This window comes from Cyprinodon tularosa, unplaced genomic scaffold, assembly GCF_016077235.1.
Source record: "Cyprinodon tularosa strain WSP-4 unplaced genomic scaffold, ASM1607723v1 ctg474, whole genome shotgun sequence".
NCBI classification, from domain to species: Eukaryota; Metazoa; Chordata; class Actinopteri; order Cyprinodontiformes; family Cyprinodontidae; genus Cyprinodon; species Cyprinodon tularosa.
In genome coordinates, this window is record NW_024039201.1 from 453,923 (window position 1) to 472,535 (window position 18,613).

The 18,613-nt window shown below is 40.4% G+C and overlaps 1 protein-coding gene across 1 annotated transcript in view; it reads right to left on the bottom strand.

Annotated features, from left to right (window-relative positions):
- Positions 1-15,005, bottom strand: part of LOC119794301 (metabotropic glutamate receptor 7) — a 195,090-nt gene extending 180,085 nt beyond the window's left edge. The window contains exon 1 of the mRNA XM_038301790.1: positions 13,807-15,005. Coding sequence (XP_038157718.1) covers positions 13,807-14,319 — 513 coding nt within the window. The 5' untranslated portion in view covers positions 14,320-15,005. The remainder of the gene's footprint in view (positions 1-13,806) is intronic.
- Positions 15,006-18,613: the final 3,608 nt, after the last annotated feature.

Consider the following 18,613-nt stretch of genomic DNA (forward strand, 5'->3'; position numbering starts at 1 on the left):
GCGTTGATGTGACGTAAGCAGCAGGGGCAGGCCTCAGAGCAGATCAGGTACCTACGGTAACAGACAGAAACTGCAAAGAAGTAAGTCAAGACCGAAGACAAACTAGGACAGTCTTGATGCCGAACTCTTGAAGGGACACAGAAAAGAATTGAATAGGGCTGTGGGCGGCATAATAAAAAAAATTTAAAGTATTTGAAAAAAATCCTTCCAGCAGAGGATGGGAAAGAAAATTTTGCAAGAAGAATTTGGTGGTTTGTTTTTCTTCTAATTGATCAGAAACTCAGAAATGCAGTTATCCTGCTACTGGTTGTCAGTTATTAGCTGAGTCAGACTTTGGGAAAGATTCTTCTTTCTGTTTTATAAATATTGTACAGCTGCCATCAGCTGTGCCTCATGGTAGAGCTACAGGTAATCCAGATTCAGTGTAATTTATCCTCTGAGGAGAAACGTTCAGAGGACGTTGGAATATTTCATTCAGAAGCAAGCACTGCTGGTAGAAACAGTTAAATAAGGAGAGTAATGAGGAGGAAAAACAGGCTGGAGTTATAATGACATCACAGCATAATGAACGAATAAAACAAAGTGAGTGCAGTGACTCAGAGAAATAATGAAATCATTAATTTGAGCATGCAGCCAAGGCTCCTTCCCATATGATTGTTCTGCAGATCTGCAGGGAGGTTCTAAAGGAACAATGAATGTGGAGGAGCCTTTTCACCCTGTCTGCTTGTGTTCCCGTCTGCATCGCTGATGAATAACTACTGGAGACAAGCTGCAAATTACAGAAACTGTTCCTCGCTTCCTCAGTGTCTGCAGTTAATAGCAGTTGGTATTTCCTGGACGTCACAGTGCTGGAGTCTTTGTGCTGATCCTCTCCTCCATGCAGGAGTTCATGGAGGCTCAACAGAGAAGGGTGCATTCAATAAAGAAGTCAAAAGTGGAGCAGTTCTGCACCTTGGGCAAAAGAGATACGGAGAATCAGTCAAGCAATGTGAGCTGTAGTGACAGAGAGAGAGTTCCATGCTGGCTGCTTTCCTCCTACTGATTGGGAATCCAGGCGCTTTTCTTCAGCTTCTGCTGCTGGTGAGGCCACAGGAACCTTCAGAATGAGGAACCTCAGCCAACAACGCAGATAAAAGCCTCAGAAAAAAGATCCTGGACAGTTTCTTTAGACGACCAGAAGTCAATGAGAGGTTTGCATCAATTGTTCTTGAGGACTGTATGACCAAAAGACAGAGGATCCTACTCATTATCCGGCACAGAAATTCTTTGATTGGGTCAGAACACAGTCTAAACCCGGAGGGACTTTTATTCATTTATTTGCAGGTTTTCATATTAGAGAGTCGTTGTGCTCTGCTATAAAATGCTGACGAAACTTTAGAAATAAAGTAAAATTACACCCTTACTTCAAGGCAGCTGCTTGTTAAAGATGAAAACCCTCCTAAGCTCTCTGTCACCTTCTTGACCCGTTTCAACATAGCCGGTCTATAGAAACATTCAAAACGTTCTGATCATGGCTGTGTTAGTCTATTAGTAAGAACCAGAATACTTTTCTACTATTTTTCACCTATAGTTTACCCAAATTCACCATGATCTACACTTCGCAAGGCACATCCTACAACAAACCAAACCAAACCCAGTCCCTCACGGTTCCACCTACCTCCCCACTGGCTCCTGTAAAAAATATTAACCACTCTACAAATTGGGTCAATTCAAACCTGCTACTGGACTTTTTTTATAATGACTGATTTAATTTTTTTTTTTTTTTTACATTTCCTATGCTGTAAAACATCTGCTGTAGTCTAAAGAAAACACTTCCCCATTTGGCTATGTGCATTTAGGGTTGGTAGTTATCTGTCAGAGTGACTCCTCCTACCTGTGGATGTTAACATGACAAAAAATAAATCCATTAAAAGTAATTTTAATCAATTTGTTATATTTGTGAGTAACTATTCAAAAACAAGCTAAAGTTATTTTGATTGTAATAAAATTACAGACCATTAATTGAATAATCGTTACTGAAGATTAAAGACTGAAAAAAAGCAATACAAATTAAAATTAGTAAGACAAAAATGGAGTGAATTTGTCCAAATGTGAAGGATATTGTAAAGAACTTCTAACAGGTCCTTATATGGCTGTCCAAACAAGTTCCCATTGAAAGCAGACCAAACAGTGCTAAAAGAAAACTTCATAACCCCTAAGATTTTCTCATAGAATCCCTGGCATACACTTAGCCATATTTTTTCACTTTTTGGGACGATTCTACAGTCAAGCAACTATTTTTTGGATCGAGCAGAGTTTAGCCTTATCGTGCGTCCTGCGTTGTGAAGTATACGGGGGTAACAAAGGGTGATTAGCATCTCACAACCACTTCCCGATCAGAAATCATTAGATCGGGAGAAAATCAAACACGTCTGAAATTCAGTAGGCGCTCGTAAGGTGTTCATGCATGAAGCTATGAGCCAAGTTACCTGAACCTCACACACTGTGCATGTAAAAACAAGAGAATTCTTCTTCTTCCAGATTTAAGATTCCGACCATCGGCATCACTTGGTGCTGAGTCAAACGTGGTTTTTGGACGTAAAGCGTGAGTAGTTAGATCGCATCATAGCGTCGGTCTGAACAGTGTAAAAACATACGCACATCATGAGCTGTGAACTCTTAGAAAACCCAGTAGTTTTGTCGCACATTTTGAGTCGTAGCTGAGCACGAAGATCGAAAACATCGTACAGCGTATGCCCGCCTAAAATGAAAGTTCACATCTACCCAATCAGAAAAGACAGAGAGCAAAAAGCTGCTGGTCAGATTCAAGTTTATCAGGGAAACCAGAGACAAATGCCTGTAGATCAAGCCATTTCCATGATGTCAAGAATTCACTATGTATTAAAAGACATGAGACAGATTTAAGTCACTCCTGGTGGTCTGTCTATCAGATGCAGTCTCACACTCAGCACATCAAAGATCGATGCTGGGTATAGACTCTTCATGTCAGATACTGATGCCACAGGGATACCCCTCTCATCATTTATTGACCCGCAGTGGCATTAGAGGTTGTGGGTGGAACTTGCAAAATATTTCACATGAACTTAACACAAATAACAATAACCCATTCTTCAACCTAACTAAACACTTAAACACTTGTATGCATGTTATCATACACTCCTAAAGCCACCAGCAACAACTTTTTAGGCAATTTTTATTGCAGGTCATGTGCGCATCATGTGACAAAACACACCTGCTTGTCAATATCTGATGATATTTTTTTGGTGTGCAGGGTGTGGCAGTAACAGCTTATCTGAAGAAGTAAACCAGTTTTTTTTCTGTAATCAAAACACTTTGTTTCCCACATAGAAACATCTGTGATTAATTATTTGTCTGTGTCCCATGGTGGACTGACAGGAGGAGGAACACTGCTCTGCACTTTACACCACCAGCGACTTTACTCTGCCTCCTGTGAAGGACTTGAAATAAAACATGATGGCAGATTTGAACCATTTTGGTTGGTGGCTTGTGGAATATTATGAGAACAGGAATCATCTCAGGCCTCCTGGGATTATAGTGTGTCTCAGTATTTATCACATTTCATGGTGTCTCCTCTTGTGGTTAAAATTGCAGAATCTGAGGTAAAGATTTTTTTATCCTATTAGTTAAAGAAAGACATAGAGAATGAAAGCTCTCAAGACTATGTGGAAGCACAATGAAAAAATTTTTCCATTTCCATGGCAGAAACACAGCCTTTGCTCTCATGTATGTTCTGAGCGCATCGGAAGGACATTAAAACCTTGATGTAGAGGCCTTGTTTCCAAGACGGAAAGGCTGACACATCAGATTCTTTGGAGTGTCCTTGGAAACTTTTAGATTTCTGGTTTGTTCAGAAACTTCCAGTAATCCGCCGCCTCGCTGCCTCCATCACCTTGCAGAGCAGCAGGTCAAACGTGACACGGAGCAGGAGCTGAGACGACCTTGATTCTCCACCTGACCGAGGTGGAAACGCATCAATCATCTGTCTTCACAGGAAACACGGCTCTACCCGGCAAGGGCGGGCGGTTAAAGGTCAGATTGGTTCCGCCCGCAGGTCTGGATAGGCCCAGAGGTCAGACATTCCCGCAGGATGATTTTGTTGGTTGTCCGCTTTGTTTATCCATTTACTTTATCCCAGCTCTCTTCCTTTGATTGAACTAGAGCTTGGTTTTTACACCCAACTCAGAGCCTTTAGCATCGCATCATCGGCTAATATCTCACTGTTTTTTTCATCTCTGTCAAACTGTTATGCTGACCTGTAATTAACAGGCACTTCATGCAGTGGTATCCATGGCAACCGGCGCCATTGGGTCCTCCAGCACAGAAGAAGAGTGTGAACACAGCAGTGACCTGTTTGTACTGAGAGTTATCTGGAGACATTAATAAACACTGCTGTGAATCTGCTGCTATTATCTGTGTTCACTTTAGTCCCCGCTCTGATTTATTTCACTGAATATTCATCAGATGATACACTGAGACACTTTAGTGTAATAATAACTCATGTCTGTCTGAGGACAGATGATGCATTTCCATAATCAGCTGGAAAAACGTCAGGATTCTCCTCTCCTGCCGCTGAGTGAGGCTGAGCTGGGATGGAGCTGCGTTTTAAGTTTAGGCTCACAGCGATGATGCATCATGAGTCACAGAGAGACTCACTCGGGCTGACAGCTCAGCCAGTAAAAAAAATCTCAGGCCAATCAGCTGCAGCATTTCAGGAAACTGGTAGTGTTGTCCACAAATAGTTGCATCAAGCCGACTGCAGCTCAAACAGAACTCACTTGTTGCTTTTTTATTGATGGCTGTTGGGGCGCCTTCACTCCTTCTGCTCCAAACTCACATAGACTAAGCTGACCTCCAACAGAAGTCTGACTATTAGACCCTTAGCAAGGAGAGGGACCAGAGTAATAACAATAATAATAATAAATCCAATTTGTACCGCACTTTTCATTAACAAAAATCTCAAAGTGCTACATAGTGCAAATAAAATCAAAGATAAAAATCAACATCATAAAAATCACGTAAAGGCAGAATAGGCTTGCTTAAATAAAAAAGTCTTCAAGCCTCTTTTAAAATCAATCAGTGGTTGTGGAGCTCCCATGGACTTTAATCTGGAGCGAGGAAGGTGAAGGAAGTTGCAGTCTTGTGATCGAAGAGATCTGGTGGATGAATGTGGAGTGAGAAGGTCCTTCAGATAATCCGGTGAGGATCCGTTTAAACACTGATGGGTGATGAGCGCGATTTTGTATTGAATTCTGCAGGTGATGGGAAGCCAGTGAAGGTCATGCAGAATAGATGTAATATGGGCAGATTTGCGGGCCCTCAAGAGAATCCTGGCTGCGCTGTTTTGAATGTATTGGAGCTTCTGAAGATGTTTTTTATGGATTCCAACAAACAGAGAGTTGCAGTAGTCTAACCTGGAGGAGACAAATGCATGAACGAGAGTCTCAGCATCAGAAAAAGAAAGAAACGGATGAATTTTGGAGATATTACGAAGATGAAGGAAACAGATTTTAAACAGATGCTTAATGTGATTTTCAAAAGTAAGTTGAGAATCCCTTCTAACTCCAAGATTTGTAACTATGGTGGAAAAGGGGATGTCTTGTCCAGAAAAGAAAACAGTCGTCATAGTTGAAGATTGAACCTGGTGAGGTGTTCCGATCAGCATGGCCTCAGTTTTGGAGCAGTTTAACTGAAGGAAATTCTGAGTCATCCACTTCCTTATCTCCTCCAGGCAGGTAGTGAAAGCATTAAGTGAAGATGGTGATGATGCTCCAGTTCTAATATAAAGTTGTATATCGTCGGCGTAGCAGTGAAAGGAGATGTTATATCGATTTATGATTTGACCCAAAGGCAGCATGTAAAGGGAAAACAGCAGGGGCCCTAATACTGACCCTTGTGGGACACCACAGGACACAGAGACAGCCTAGGACTTGGCCTTGCCAAGGCTAACACATTCCAGCCGATAGGAGCGAAAAGATTTAAACCAGTCCAGAACGGTGTCACAGAGACCGACCTCCACATGAATACGGTGTAGTAGGATGTTATGGTCCACAGTGTCAAAGGCTGCAGTTAGATCAAGGAGAACAAGGAGAGATGTAGACCCAGCATCAGCTGCCATGTAGATGTCATTAGTAACCCTCAGCAAAGCGGAAGAGTAACTTCCAAAAGGGTGGTCATGCTGCAAGCTGGCCTTCTGCTGTTTGAGCTCCAACAGGCCCCTAAACCTGCGGCTGTCCGAGCTAACCTTGTCTGCGGTCAGCGGTATGTCAAGTAAAACTCCGTGTTTAAACCTTTAAGCTTTCTCTCTCTGGTTCTTTTTCTGAGAAGAAATCTCTCGGGAAAAACTCTTTAAATAATACTTCATGCATTAAATAACTATTAGACATTACAACAGATTTTGACATAAATTCTAATCTTACTCAGACCAGAGAATTTGCTTAGGGTGACAGAAGATAGAGCTTACAATAATTCAGCCCCTAATCGCAGTTAAAGAAGCTTTTCATACAACTACAATCTGCCACATCATCGCATCATTACATCACACACGTTAATAAATGAGGAACATCCCTCACTCCATTTCATGACCAAATCTTTGCCATGTACATAATGAAGATGACTTTTTATCCTGACAGAGGAACTGTACTAATTAGATAAACTACTTAGGAAAACATTAGTTTAGAAACATAACAGGCAGGTATTACTAGGATTTAACAGACTCAAATATCAATAATAAAAATAATCTTAACAGGTACCAGCTGATTTATCAGTTTCTGATGCACTGACAAACTCAAGGAATGTATCCAGTTTGCTCTAAATTATTTAATGCAAAAAAAGTAAAATGTACAAAGAAGCTGTTTATTCCAGTAGATAACACTACAAGTAATTCACACTGGAGCGCTGCTGAGTTTCATCGTCAAAGTTCCCTTAAATTCCTCATTTCAGCTTCTTCTAGTTCAAACCACTAACAATGGAGGAACACGTTTGTACGAAGCATATTTACATGTAAAGTTCTATAATGAGAGTTTATGGTTAATTATGATAATTTTTTTAACCTTTCATTGTTGTGAAATAATCTGCTGCCTATCTGAAGTGTCTAACCAAGTTAGTGTTAGACTTTAAAGCAACACTGACTAACCTTTATTGTTTAGGGGCTCTAGACCTGTAACTGCCAGGTTTGGTGCCTCTGAAAGTTACTGACAGCACTACACTGCACCGTCACAAAATAAACCAGCCTCCCTCTGTTTTTGATATCAGACGGAGACCACTCTGGAAGAGCAGATGGAAAATGCTTTGTTTCTTGTAAAGAATAGTGCATTCAGTGCTCTAGATTAAATCCTTCATCAGAGAACCAAAATTGTTTGTGGTGCCAGGTGTCATGTTCATTTTAATACAACTTTTAGCTTAGTTAACTCTGGTGTTTAAGCAGCGCTGTCAGTCACATGACTCATTTATTGACAGATCCAAACCTTTAAAGTTACATGGGTGGGTTTTTGCAAAAGGTTACCTGCACAGAGCAATTATATGCAGTAAGTACTGTATGTTGACCTGAAGAATGAGTTAATATATCTTAAATTAAGTTAATACTTAGTTCAAATTATGTAGTGTTGCTTTAACACTTTTTAACCTATCATTCAGTAAACAAACCCTGTGGGATTAAAAGGCAAGTTCATTCCAACTAAGTTGTGATGGTTCTGTTATTCATGAAATTCTGATTCTGTTTATTTAAACAATTTGAAGTTTAAAACCAAAATTCAAAGAAATGAAAACAGTTTAAGGATAAAGAATTTTAAGGCCACGTTTTATATGCTTTTTATTTTTATTTTTTATAAAGTTTGAAAGTGGTTGGGCTGTGCTGCTTTTGGGCTGGGTTCAGGTGGCCATCTTGGGTTATTGAATTCCACCATGACTGAACATTATCAGCCCACCCCGTTCATTTGACAACAAACTGAACATGAAGCGTTTGATCAAAACAAAACAATTTGGCAGCTTTCTGCTTCTAATAGAGTGTCACTAATCGCCCACCATACCCAACGTGTCAACTAATTGGACCAGTAGGTGGTTCATATGCTTTCAGAAGATAAATATGTTTTGTTCCTATCAGCAGGGCCGCTGCTGCTGCTGGTAATAGGAGTTAATGGGTGGGACAGAGGTGAAGGCTCATTAGGCACTCACACTGGATGCTAACGGCAGCTTCTGGAACCCAGATTACTGCAGAACAAACCCATGAAGCACAACAACAACAGCATCCAGGTCTCCCCCACTCTGAGAATTCATTACATTGTGTTCATGATGGTGTAATTACGAGAAAATACAAACTCTGGTTCAATGTAAACACTGTGCAAAAAATGAACTGCTTCAGATATTCTAGGTCTCTAATCTGGACCAAGACAGGTTTTCAGAACAGATCAGCTACTAATGGGAATATTATTTTTACTATATCTATAATGACACAGTATTGTAAGCATTAAAGCAAACTGTCTGATTTATAAAGTGGTTGAAAGATTAAAATCAATAAGTTAACTCTTTAAAACATTTATAGGATAATGATCTGTAAAAACAACTGACAGCAATTTAAACATTCATGTGATTTAGCTGTACCCTAATCAAAGAACCGGAATTTCTAAATTGAGTCACAATCCTCAATAGTTCCAGTTTTTTAATTTGGAACCTCAGCAGGTCCAATTCTTTAGTCTGGATCTTCAGTCGGTCCAGTTCTTTAACCTAAATCCTCAGCGAGTCCAATTCTTTAGTCTGGATCCTCAGTGGTTCCAGCTCTTTAGTCTGGAGCCTGAGCAGGTCAAGTTCTTTGGTCTGGATCCTCAGTGGGTTCTGATTTTTATGTTTTATCCTAATCAGGTTCAGTTCTTTAGTCTGGATCCTCAGTGGGTCTGGTTCTTTAGTCTGGATCCTCGTTGGGTTCAGTACTTTATGTTTGATCCTAATCAGGTTCAGTTCTTTATTCTGGATCCTTAGTGGGTCCAGTACTTTAGTCTGGATCCTTAGTGGGTCCAGTACTTTAGTCTGGAACCTCAGTGGTTCCAGTTCTTTAGTCTGGATCCTCAGTGGGTCCGGTTCTTTAGTCTGGATCCTCATTGGGTTCAGTTCTTTATGTTTTATCCTAATCAGGTTCAGTTCTTTAGTCTGGATCCTTAGTACCTCCAGTTCTTTAGTCTGGATTCTCAATGGGTCCGGTTCTTTAGTCTGGATCCTCAGTGGGTCCGGTTCTTTAGTCTGGATCCTCATTGGGTTCAGTACTTTATGTTTTATCCTAATCAGCTTCAGTTCTTTAGTCTGGATCCTCAGTGGTTCCAGTTCTTCAGTCTGGATCCTTTTGGGTTCAGTTCTTTAGTCTGGATCCTCTGTGGGTCCGGTTCTTTAGTCTGGATCCTCATTGGGTATAGTTCTTTGTGTTTTATCCTAATCCAGTTAAGTTCTTTAGTCTGGATCCTTAGTGGGTCCAGTAATTTAGTCTGGAACCTCAGTGGGTCCGGTTCTTTAGTCTGCATCCTTAATCGGTCCAGTTCTTTAGTCTGGATCCTCATTGGGTTCAGTTCTTTATGTTTTATCCTAATCAGGTTCAGTTCTTTAGTCCGGATCCTTAGTACCTCCAGTTCTTTAGTCTGGATTCTCAATGGGTCCGGTTCTTTAGTCTGGATCCTCAGTGGGTCCGGTTCTTTAGTCTGGATCCTCATTGGGTTCAGTACTTTATGTTTTATCCTAATCAGCTTCAGTTCTTTAGTCTGGATCCTCAGTGGTTCCAGTTCTTCAGTCTGGATCCTTTTGGGTTCAGTTCTTTAGTCTGGATCCTCTGTGGGTCCGGTTCTTTAGTCTGGATCCTCATTGGGTATAGTTCTTTGTGTTTTATCCTAATCCAGTTAAGTTCTTTAGTCTGGATCCTTAGTGGGTCCAGTAATTTAGTCTGGAACCTCAGTGGGTCCGGTTCTTTAGTCTGCATCCTTAATCGGTCCAGTTCTTTAGTCTGGATCCTCATTGGGTTCAGTTCTTTATGTTTTATCCTAATCAGGTTCAGTTCTTTAGTCTGGATCCTCAGTGGGTCCAATTCTTTAGTCTGGATTTTCAGCAGGTTCAGTTCTTTATTTTTTATCCTAATCAGGTTCAGTTCTTTATTTTTTATTCTAATCAGGTTCAGTTCTTTAGTCTGGATCCTCAGCAGATCCAGTCCTTTAGTCTGGATCCTCACTTGGTTCAATTATTCAGTCAGACGCCACAGCTATTTAAATCTGGGAAGACTCTGACTGTCCTTTTGTGTCCCTAGTTCTCCGTTTACTCACAAGATTAGAAGAGTTTGTAAGGCTTATGAGACAAACTGAAACTCTTGGACCAGACATCCCTCCTCTGTCATTCTGTCAGTATTGGAGAACCTGTCAGCCAGTGACATCAGATCTTAGATTAAGGGCAATGATCTTTTTCAAGTCTATCGAACAGGAGACACAGCAGTAGATACATTCACTGAGGTCATATGTCGACTGTAAATATTGATGTTGATGCATCATAATAGTCAATGTTAGTCATTAGATCCGCCAATGAAACTTAAAACTTGTGCCAAGAACTATTCAGCCTCTACAAATGGGGAAGATATGATGATTAACAGTTAACATCTACTCTGCTCTGCCTTTAGCTGATTCCTCCTGATGTTTTATAAAATCTTTTGCGGCTCTGACACGGGCCTGATGCTCTGATGGCAGGGCAGCAGTCCAGAACGACGAGCCTTAATGTGTTTGAGGTGCGCCTCCTGAGCCAACTGGGTTCTTTAGGCACATCAGGGGCTTAATGAGGTGAGAGCAGCTGTGGAACAGATGATTTTTACATCACCAGGGAAAATAATTACCTTCCACTCTTTATTCCACTGAGAGAAGCATTGTGAAGTCTCAGTCCCTACCATAACACACAAACACCTGCAAGCTGACCTTCTTCATTCCTTTTGACCCATTTTCTGAAAGTGGAATAAAGACAGTTGTATTTTTTTTTTTTCAAACTTAGCTGTCAACTTTCGTCCCTCTGAAGCCTACAAAAAGCGAGAAGTTAAATCTACTAAAGTCTGTACAAGTAAAACATTTTAATTGTTTTTTTTTTTCACCTTAGATTGAGTAAAGTGTATTACTGTAAAACACAGAAACCCGAATAATCATGAATAATTCAATAACAATTTAAAAAAGAGACAGTTTTGTCCCTCTAAGCAGCTCTAATGTTACAGGAAGACTTCAGTTTTGTTCCAGGCATATTCAACAGCATCTGATTAGTGGATTTCAGAGTATTACCTGGAGGTTGATGGTGTAAATGTCCTGACATGTATAGCCAGGGGTGCCATAATAGGGGGAAAAGCTAAGATTCTAAGGGCCCTTGATTGAGTTGGGGCCCAAAAGAAGAAAAAAAGATGCCCCGATAGATATTTCAAATATAAAAAGAAAATCCAGCGGTAAAATGAATAATTTTTGCGTTCTCCCTAATTTTTCAGCAGTAAACAGTGAAACAAAGCATGAATAAATTGACCATTCAAGTTTTTTTATCCACCAGTTTATGCAATTGAATGCATCTTGATAGCAGTTTTAAAGCTTGCATAATCTATCATGGGGCCCCATAAAAGATTCCTTTATCAAAACAACAGCATATAACACTGGATCCTGAAAAAAACTGGAATCCAGTATATAAACGTTAGAACAAGATTCTCTGTTAAATTGACAGCTGCAGTTTCTAGACACCTAGAAGAAATGTCCAGGCTTGAATACAGAATCTCAAATCTTTCATTATTGTCTGAATGAATTTTACTCTCTTATTTATGTCTCTTTATGGCCTCTAATATGTCTTTTAAATAAACCATAAAGGGTCTGTGGTCCTGGCAGGCTTGGAGGCCATCCAGTCAGCTCCCTATTCGGCATTTCAAAGGCTAGGCTTTATCACTGTAGTGAATAGGCAGTACTAGTGGTGCCCTACCTTCTTGGAGAAGAACCCTTTGGATCTTTGTGCTTTCGCTGAACCGGGTCTTTTGAAAAGTAAATTAAAGACGCTGTTGTTCAAAAAGGCTTTGAGTATTATTTGCAAATTATTTAATTTAATTTATTTTCTGTGGTATTATTACATTTTATTTGATCGCTTTGTGATTTATTCTTTTTACTTGGCTGTTTAAACATAATCAATTAATCAATCAATCAATTAGTTTAGGAATCATAAAACTGTTTTCATATTCCCTCATTCTTTAATTCATTAGCTATCCTGTACATCAATATTCCCTTTGCTATTGGGATTTTTTTTTTAAACTTCGGCCCTTTGAGGAACGCTGTGTTTAGACTATGTCTTAATTAGATGACCATATTTTCTATATATACTGAAAAGCCTGTAGAAATCCATACAGTAGAATCCTTCAATAAATGCTGTTCAATGATGGATCATATGTGTGTCAGTGTTCAGGTAAAGGCCATCAAAACAGTCAAAGGATTTCTAACAGGACCTTCCTTACTGGAGCATATTCTGCAGCTGTACAAAAAACAATGTATGGCTGATGCTGGACCTCAGTTTAATTTAAATGTTCAGATGTGTGGAAACAGAGCAGCAGGTTGTTTTTAGCAGGGCTAAACTTTAAAGGCAGGATTTCTCTTTCTATAGCAGCTGCAGCTCTAAGCTCTTACAGTACAGCTGTTTGTACCTACAGTAGGAATGAAGACAAGATCTGCCTCAAAATAAAAGCTCAGAAACATGAATTGAGAGTATATTGCATGGAACTGAATGAAGACGTCCCCTCCCACTTTTTAACTCCAGCCTCCACCTGATGCTGATTCATTCAGTCCAAACTAGAGAACGTCAGCAGACCTGTTTATCTACTCACTTCCTGCAGTTTAAATGACCTCTTGGTGGCAGAGAGTTTTTTCTCCATGCTGTGAAGCAGCCCAGAGGACCCCAGAAACTAGAAGACATCCAAACCTCTTTCACAGTCCTTCTCTCCACAATCAGGGGAGACCTGGGCTTCAGTTTACCCAGGAGCTGTTAATGTTCCAAAAGCTTTTCTTTCCAGGAATAATTATTTATCATAATAGTATGAGTGGAATTAACCTGCAGCCAGTTTTGTGTCATGTGGAAAGTCTCATTATAGTCCTATCACACGTGTTGAGTTACCTGCAGAGGTCGACCATCTGAAATGGCTGAAAGAGAGATTGATGGCCATGACCTCAGGAAGTCAGGATGGATTTTTGAGCTATGTTTATAAATCAGTGGAAGATCAAAATAAATCCACCTGAATTTCTGCTGGTATAGAAAAAGATTCCCCAGGGAAATGTCTGTCAACCCTTTTTTATCTTTATCTTTTATGAAGTGTTTTGGGTTATGGAGCTTTTAGTTTTAACCCAGACACTGTGCATTTAATGAGGTCATTTCTATCCATATGTGAGATTTACAAGAAGAAATGACGTTCAGGCAGGTTCCTGCTCTCCCACAGCTTTATTAGTCAGTCTCTCAGACAGCTGAGGGGAATTTAATGTTTGATTCTGATTAATAAAGCACTATTCAAAGTTAATACCTGACATTTTTAAAAATTAAAGTCAAAATCAAAGAGCAGCTGGTTTGGATGATGTCTAGTTGGTACTAAAACAACTAAAACAAAAACTCAGCTGAATAAAACCTTCTCTGAGGAGCTTTTAGCTCACATCATCAAACAGGTGATAAACAATTTAGAGGCTAAAGCATCACAACCACTGTGAACACGTTCCCAATCAGAGTGAGTTCCTCTGGAAGCCCGTGTGACTGATGATGAGACTGATGAAGATAAAAGAGCCGTACCTGGAAGAGCCGCAGGATGTTGGCCACCATGATGGACACAGAGCTCGCAGACGCACCAATAACTCCCACAACTTTTTCCGGCTTCACAAAAACCGGTGGCTCCCCGTTGGTGCAGCGGACATCCGAGGTGTCCTTTTGGATCAGGGCCTGCACAAAGGTCAGAGACTGCTCCAGGGCGTACGTGTCTCTGGAGCAGGTGTCCAGGATCCGAGCACCCAGTGTCACATTAGGAAGCAGGTCCTCATCTCCATTGATCTGATCCAGCGCGTACATCATGGCCTCCAGCCGGTGGATGCCGTTTTCCTTCTTGATGTCCCCACAAGGCGTTCCCGGAAAACCCCTGGCATGCACTGGGAACAACCCCCCCAGTGTCACATCTCCCTCCACTCGGATGGAGTGTGGTGCATATATCTCCTGGGTTCCAGCTACATCCATGAGAGCTGGAATCATCCACAGGATCCGGAGCATTAGATTTGCTCTCACCTCTGGGGGGCCACTCTTCTGGCAGCTCATGGCTCTGGATCCACTGCTTCCGCCCCTGCACAGGGATCAAAGCTCTCCCAGCGTTAAAACGCAGAAGTATGGATGAAGCACTTCTCTGAGGAGTGAGAGGCTTCCGAGAGCCAAGTTCCTTTTTGTTGGAAAAAAACACAAACTGTCTGAAATCTTGCAGACAGATGCAACAGTCCGCCTTCAAGTGCGCGTTATCACCGCAAAGTGTGCGCAGAGCCGCCGCACGCTTGTTGCTCCAGCATCATCACCATCATTCCAGGAACATTCCAGGATCATTCCAGGTCTCCAGCCCAGAAAACAGAAAGATATCACTCCTTTAACTCCTGCAGCAGCCCCACGGATTCCGTCTGTGAAGGCATGAAAAACCCACCCTGCCCACGTCCCGCACTGTTGCCATGATCCAGAACATGCTAAACAGCAGAGAGGAGACTGGAGAGGAGGGGAGATGTTATGCGGAGTCTTTTTCCACGCACCACAGAACCGCAGGGGATGAACTGCTCCGCAACGACAGCACCAAATAACTGCGCTCCGCTCACCGCCGCGCCGTGCGCGTGTCTGCGCGGGTGAGAGAGGTGCGTGCGTGAGTCAGGCTCCTCCTCAACCACCACCCCTCCTCCCCCTTACCTGTGAGCGCGCTGCGTGGTGAGGAGAGTCTGCGCTCTGAACAGGACAATCTGTGGGATGGAAGATCCTCACGAGCTGTCTCCCGCACACAGACACGCGCGCGCGCATACTCCACCTACACGCGTCTTGTGTGTAAGACTCCTGTTGCCAAAACAACCCAAAAATCTCAAAGAAGATCCAATTATTGAATGACAGGAGCTGCAGGAGAGCAGTGTGGCCAATTTTTTCCTTCCTTGTGGGGACAGGTAATCTCTCAGGAATGTGTTTTCTTTTTAATTTAATTTATTATTTAATTAAAACAAACAAAATTAAGAGAATCACGCGTTTCTTGACTAGAAAACCACACAGGGTGGGTTTTAAGTTCTTGAAACAATGACGGCTTCAGCCCTGCAAGGCATTCCAGTTCTTCTATTTGGTTTTAATGTTTTGTGAAGAATAAAGAGATGAACGTTTCGGCATATAATATATATTATAATATTTAGAAAGAGTATGTTTAGACTTGCTGCCCACAGAAACAATGAAAAATACAATCCCTGCTTCGATTGCATCCATATTTGCTTTAACACAATTGTTTCATGTCCTACCCTGATAACAGGAAACTATTGTGTTAAATTACTCTGTAAGAAATGTTGGTAAAAATTATTGTATGAAATACTGCACTTTTTGGAAGGAATTTTCCGTTATTTGTTTTTAGTGATCTTTCAACCATATTTATCAGAGCTGTTAAAAATAAAAGTTCTGACAACAATTGTCAATATTTTGGAGTAATTTACATTAGAGAGACATTTAGAGAGAAAAAAAAATATCTGTAAAAAGATCAAATATTTCTATTTACTAGATAACAGAAACGGTTGTGGCAGAAAATTACAAGGACATTTTGTGTTAGTTAAACACATGAAGTTAATGAGCAATAAGGCTATGTTCCCACTGCATACCAATCAATTTGCTTTGTGATTTGGTGAGATTCTTTCCTCACTGTGTGAACAGGCCAAGTCACATGAATTCTGACTTTTCAAATCTGCAAATCAGATCTGGGCCACATTTGTTGTTTTCAAATCGGATACAGATCGGATCATTTGGAATCTGACTGCAGCTGTTTCCTTTATAAAACTATCAGTGAAGTGAAAATGATGTTCATCCCAGCATCCTTAACTTTAACATCCAAAATGTAATCATGGTTTAATGACAGTTTTTATAATACCTGTTAACAAATGACATTGTTAACATTTAGAATACACATTGTGGATGTCTAGAAATTAATTTTAGATTTTCATATTCCTGTTGTTGGTGGTCAGCATTTGTATAAGTTTGACTATGAAGAAATATACTTCAGATATCATAGATATTTGGTCAAGCTGATAAATGTCAAAAAGGCTAGTTAAAACATTTCTAGGCATATAAAACTTAATTCTTACTAGTACAATTTAGTTTTCCTTCACTTCCTGAAATTCAGTTTCTGGTGCAAAAATATAATTTAGAAAATCTATCATTAAATATCCAACAAGGAATGCCATTTTGACCAGGAAGCATCATATTTTATTGATTTACAAATGGAACAACAGAGCGAAGAGTGCTTTTAATAAATATTAGAACATAGTGACATGGTAGACTGCATATAAACGTAAGCATTAAGTCGAGCAGCAATCTTCTCCTTCTCCATTTCCTCTCCTTTGAAGCTGTAGCTATTTCTCCTTCTTTTAACACACAGATTGTTCTTTTCTGCACTAAAATCTCTAGTTCAAGTGGTGGGAAATAGAAACTTCCTGTAGTCTGTTGTCATGGTGACTCGTCAAATTGGCACGACTTGTTAACCAAATGCAGATAACCTACTCAGCGGTGATTAAACTAACTCGGATTAAACTAAGCGGCTGTTGTGAAACTGGAAACTCAGGTTTTCTAATCTTAGGCTACATCAATTCATAGTTGAGGATTTGAGTCTGAGTTTGTTAAACTCGCTTTGTAAAAAGGCGCTAGTTCAGGTCCCATCCCTTCCTATGAATGAATGAATGAATGCATGATTGAATGAGCAAATTAACTTTAATAGACAGTAAAACAGCAGTAAAATGTGGTACTGTATAAAGGAAGAACAGCTCAACTATAGCTGTTAAGATGCTGCTATTCAAAAGTGGAGGATACAAAAAAGCAGATGTTGCATTAGACAGTCAAGCTGTACTATTATGTATAAAATTGACTCAATCGTATAGACATTATCCATTGTTTTATGTACATCACTTATTATTACAGCTAAGTCAAACAAATATTTATGTTAAATTTGTCTGGATCCCCGAACATGTCAGCATAAAAGGAAACAAAGAGGCAAGAAAATCTGTCACTCATAACAAAATAAAGGAAAATGGCAGAGGCAATGGGAAAATGAAAATGCAGAAACACATTTGTCTAACATTCAAAGAAATGTAACGTGTGATAGAACTGGATATGGAAGAGAGGAAACAATCATGACACATTTGAGTACTGGCTTTATGCAGGTATCAGTAGGACTCAGAAATCAGGGTTTTGTAGTCGAGGTGACAGTGGCATAAGATGCAGAAGGGTCAAACCCCAACTCTGTCCATCTCAGTTGTCATGTCAATGAGCAAGACACCACACCCACATTGTGGGTGACTCTGTGCGTGAATAAGTGGATGACAGAATGTACTATAAAGTGCTTTGGAGTCTTCAGACTGTAAAAGGGCGCCATGTGATCTAGGTACACGCAATTTACCATATATATATATATATATATGTATGTCATTGTAATCAGAAAGTGCTTAGGGCTTGGGCATTACAAAGCATCAGTTAAAGCTGCTCCCCTCATGCGCTTCACTGCTCGGCTCAGGAGCAGTGATGCGCCCGGAGGCGCCCGGTCTGCATATAAGCATGTCTTTGATCACGGCATTAACCTATCTGCTGTTTACTGTCCACTCAAAAAAAGAATAAATAAAAAGAAAAAAGAAAAAGAGAGAAAGAAGGTTTGCAGTTGCAGCAGATTCAATAAAATGTGTAAAATATAGAGAAGAATGTAAATTCCCAACAGCTTTTCTGTGGTGGTAGATTCACCTCCGCCAACCACAAGTTGATGATGGAACGACTCCACAGTGGTTATCTTCAGGAAATGTGGTTGCCCTGTCACAGTGCATCATCAGATGACCAAGAAACTTTTTAATGAGATGCAAAGACATCTGTCATGACTGCGTTTCATATGTGCAGGCTGCAGAGGTCTACCAGCTGTAAACCTCTTTTGATCCTGAGATATATCAGCCACATTTTGAATATTTTTATAACAGGTCATTCCCTCCAATCTCCACCGGAGGAATCTCACTCTTTTAGCCATCACTGTTAGGCCAGCTTTTCCCATAACTTACCCCTCAGGTGCTACTTGTTTTGTCACTGCTGGTGTGTAGAGTCCAACAGCAGAACACTCTGAGGTTCTGTTAGATTTCATCTGAAGGAAAACAGTTAACTCGAAGAGAACCTGAATATGATCAGATGTTCAACATCAGTATCAGAGCTGCACTGCAAAAACAATCTAAAAAGAAGTAAAAAATTCTTATATAAAGTGTTTTTACCCTTAATTTGAGTAGGTAAATGCGATAGTTTGCCAATGGAATGAGTGTTTTTAGTCTTAAAATAAGATAATTAAATGATATGCTCTTGAAATAAGATAATGCAA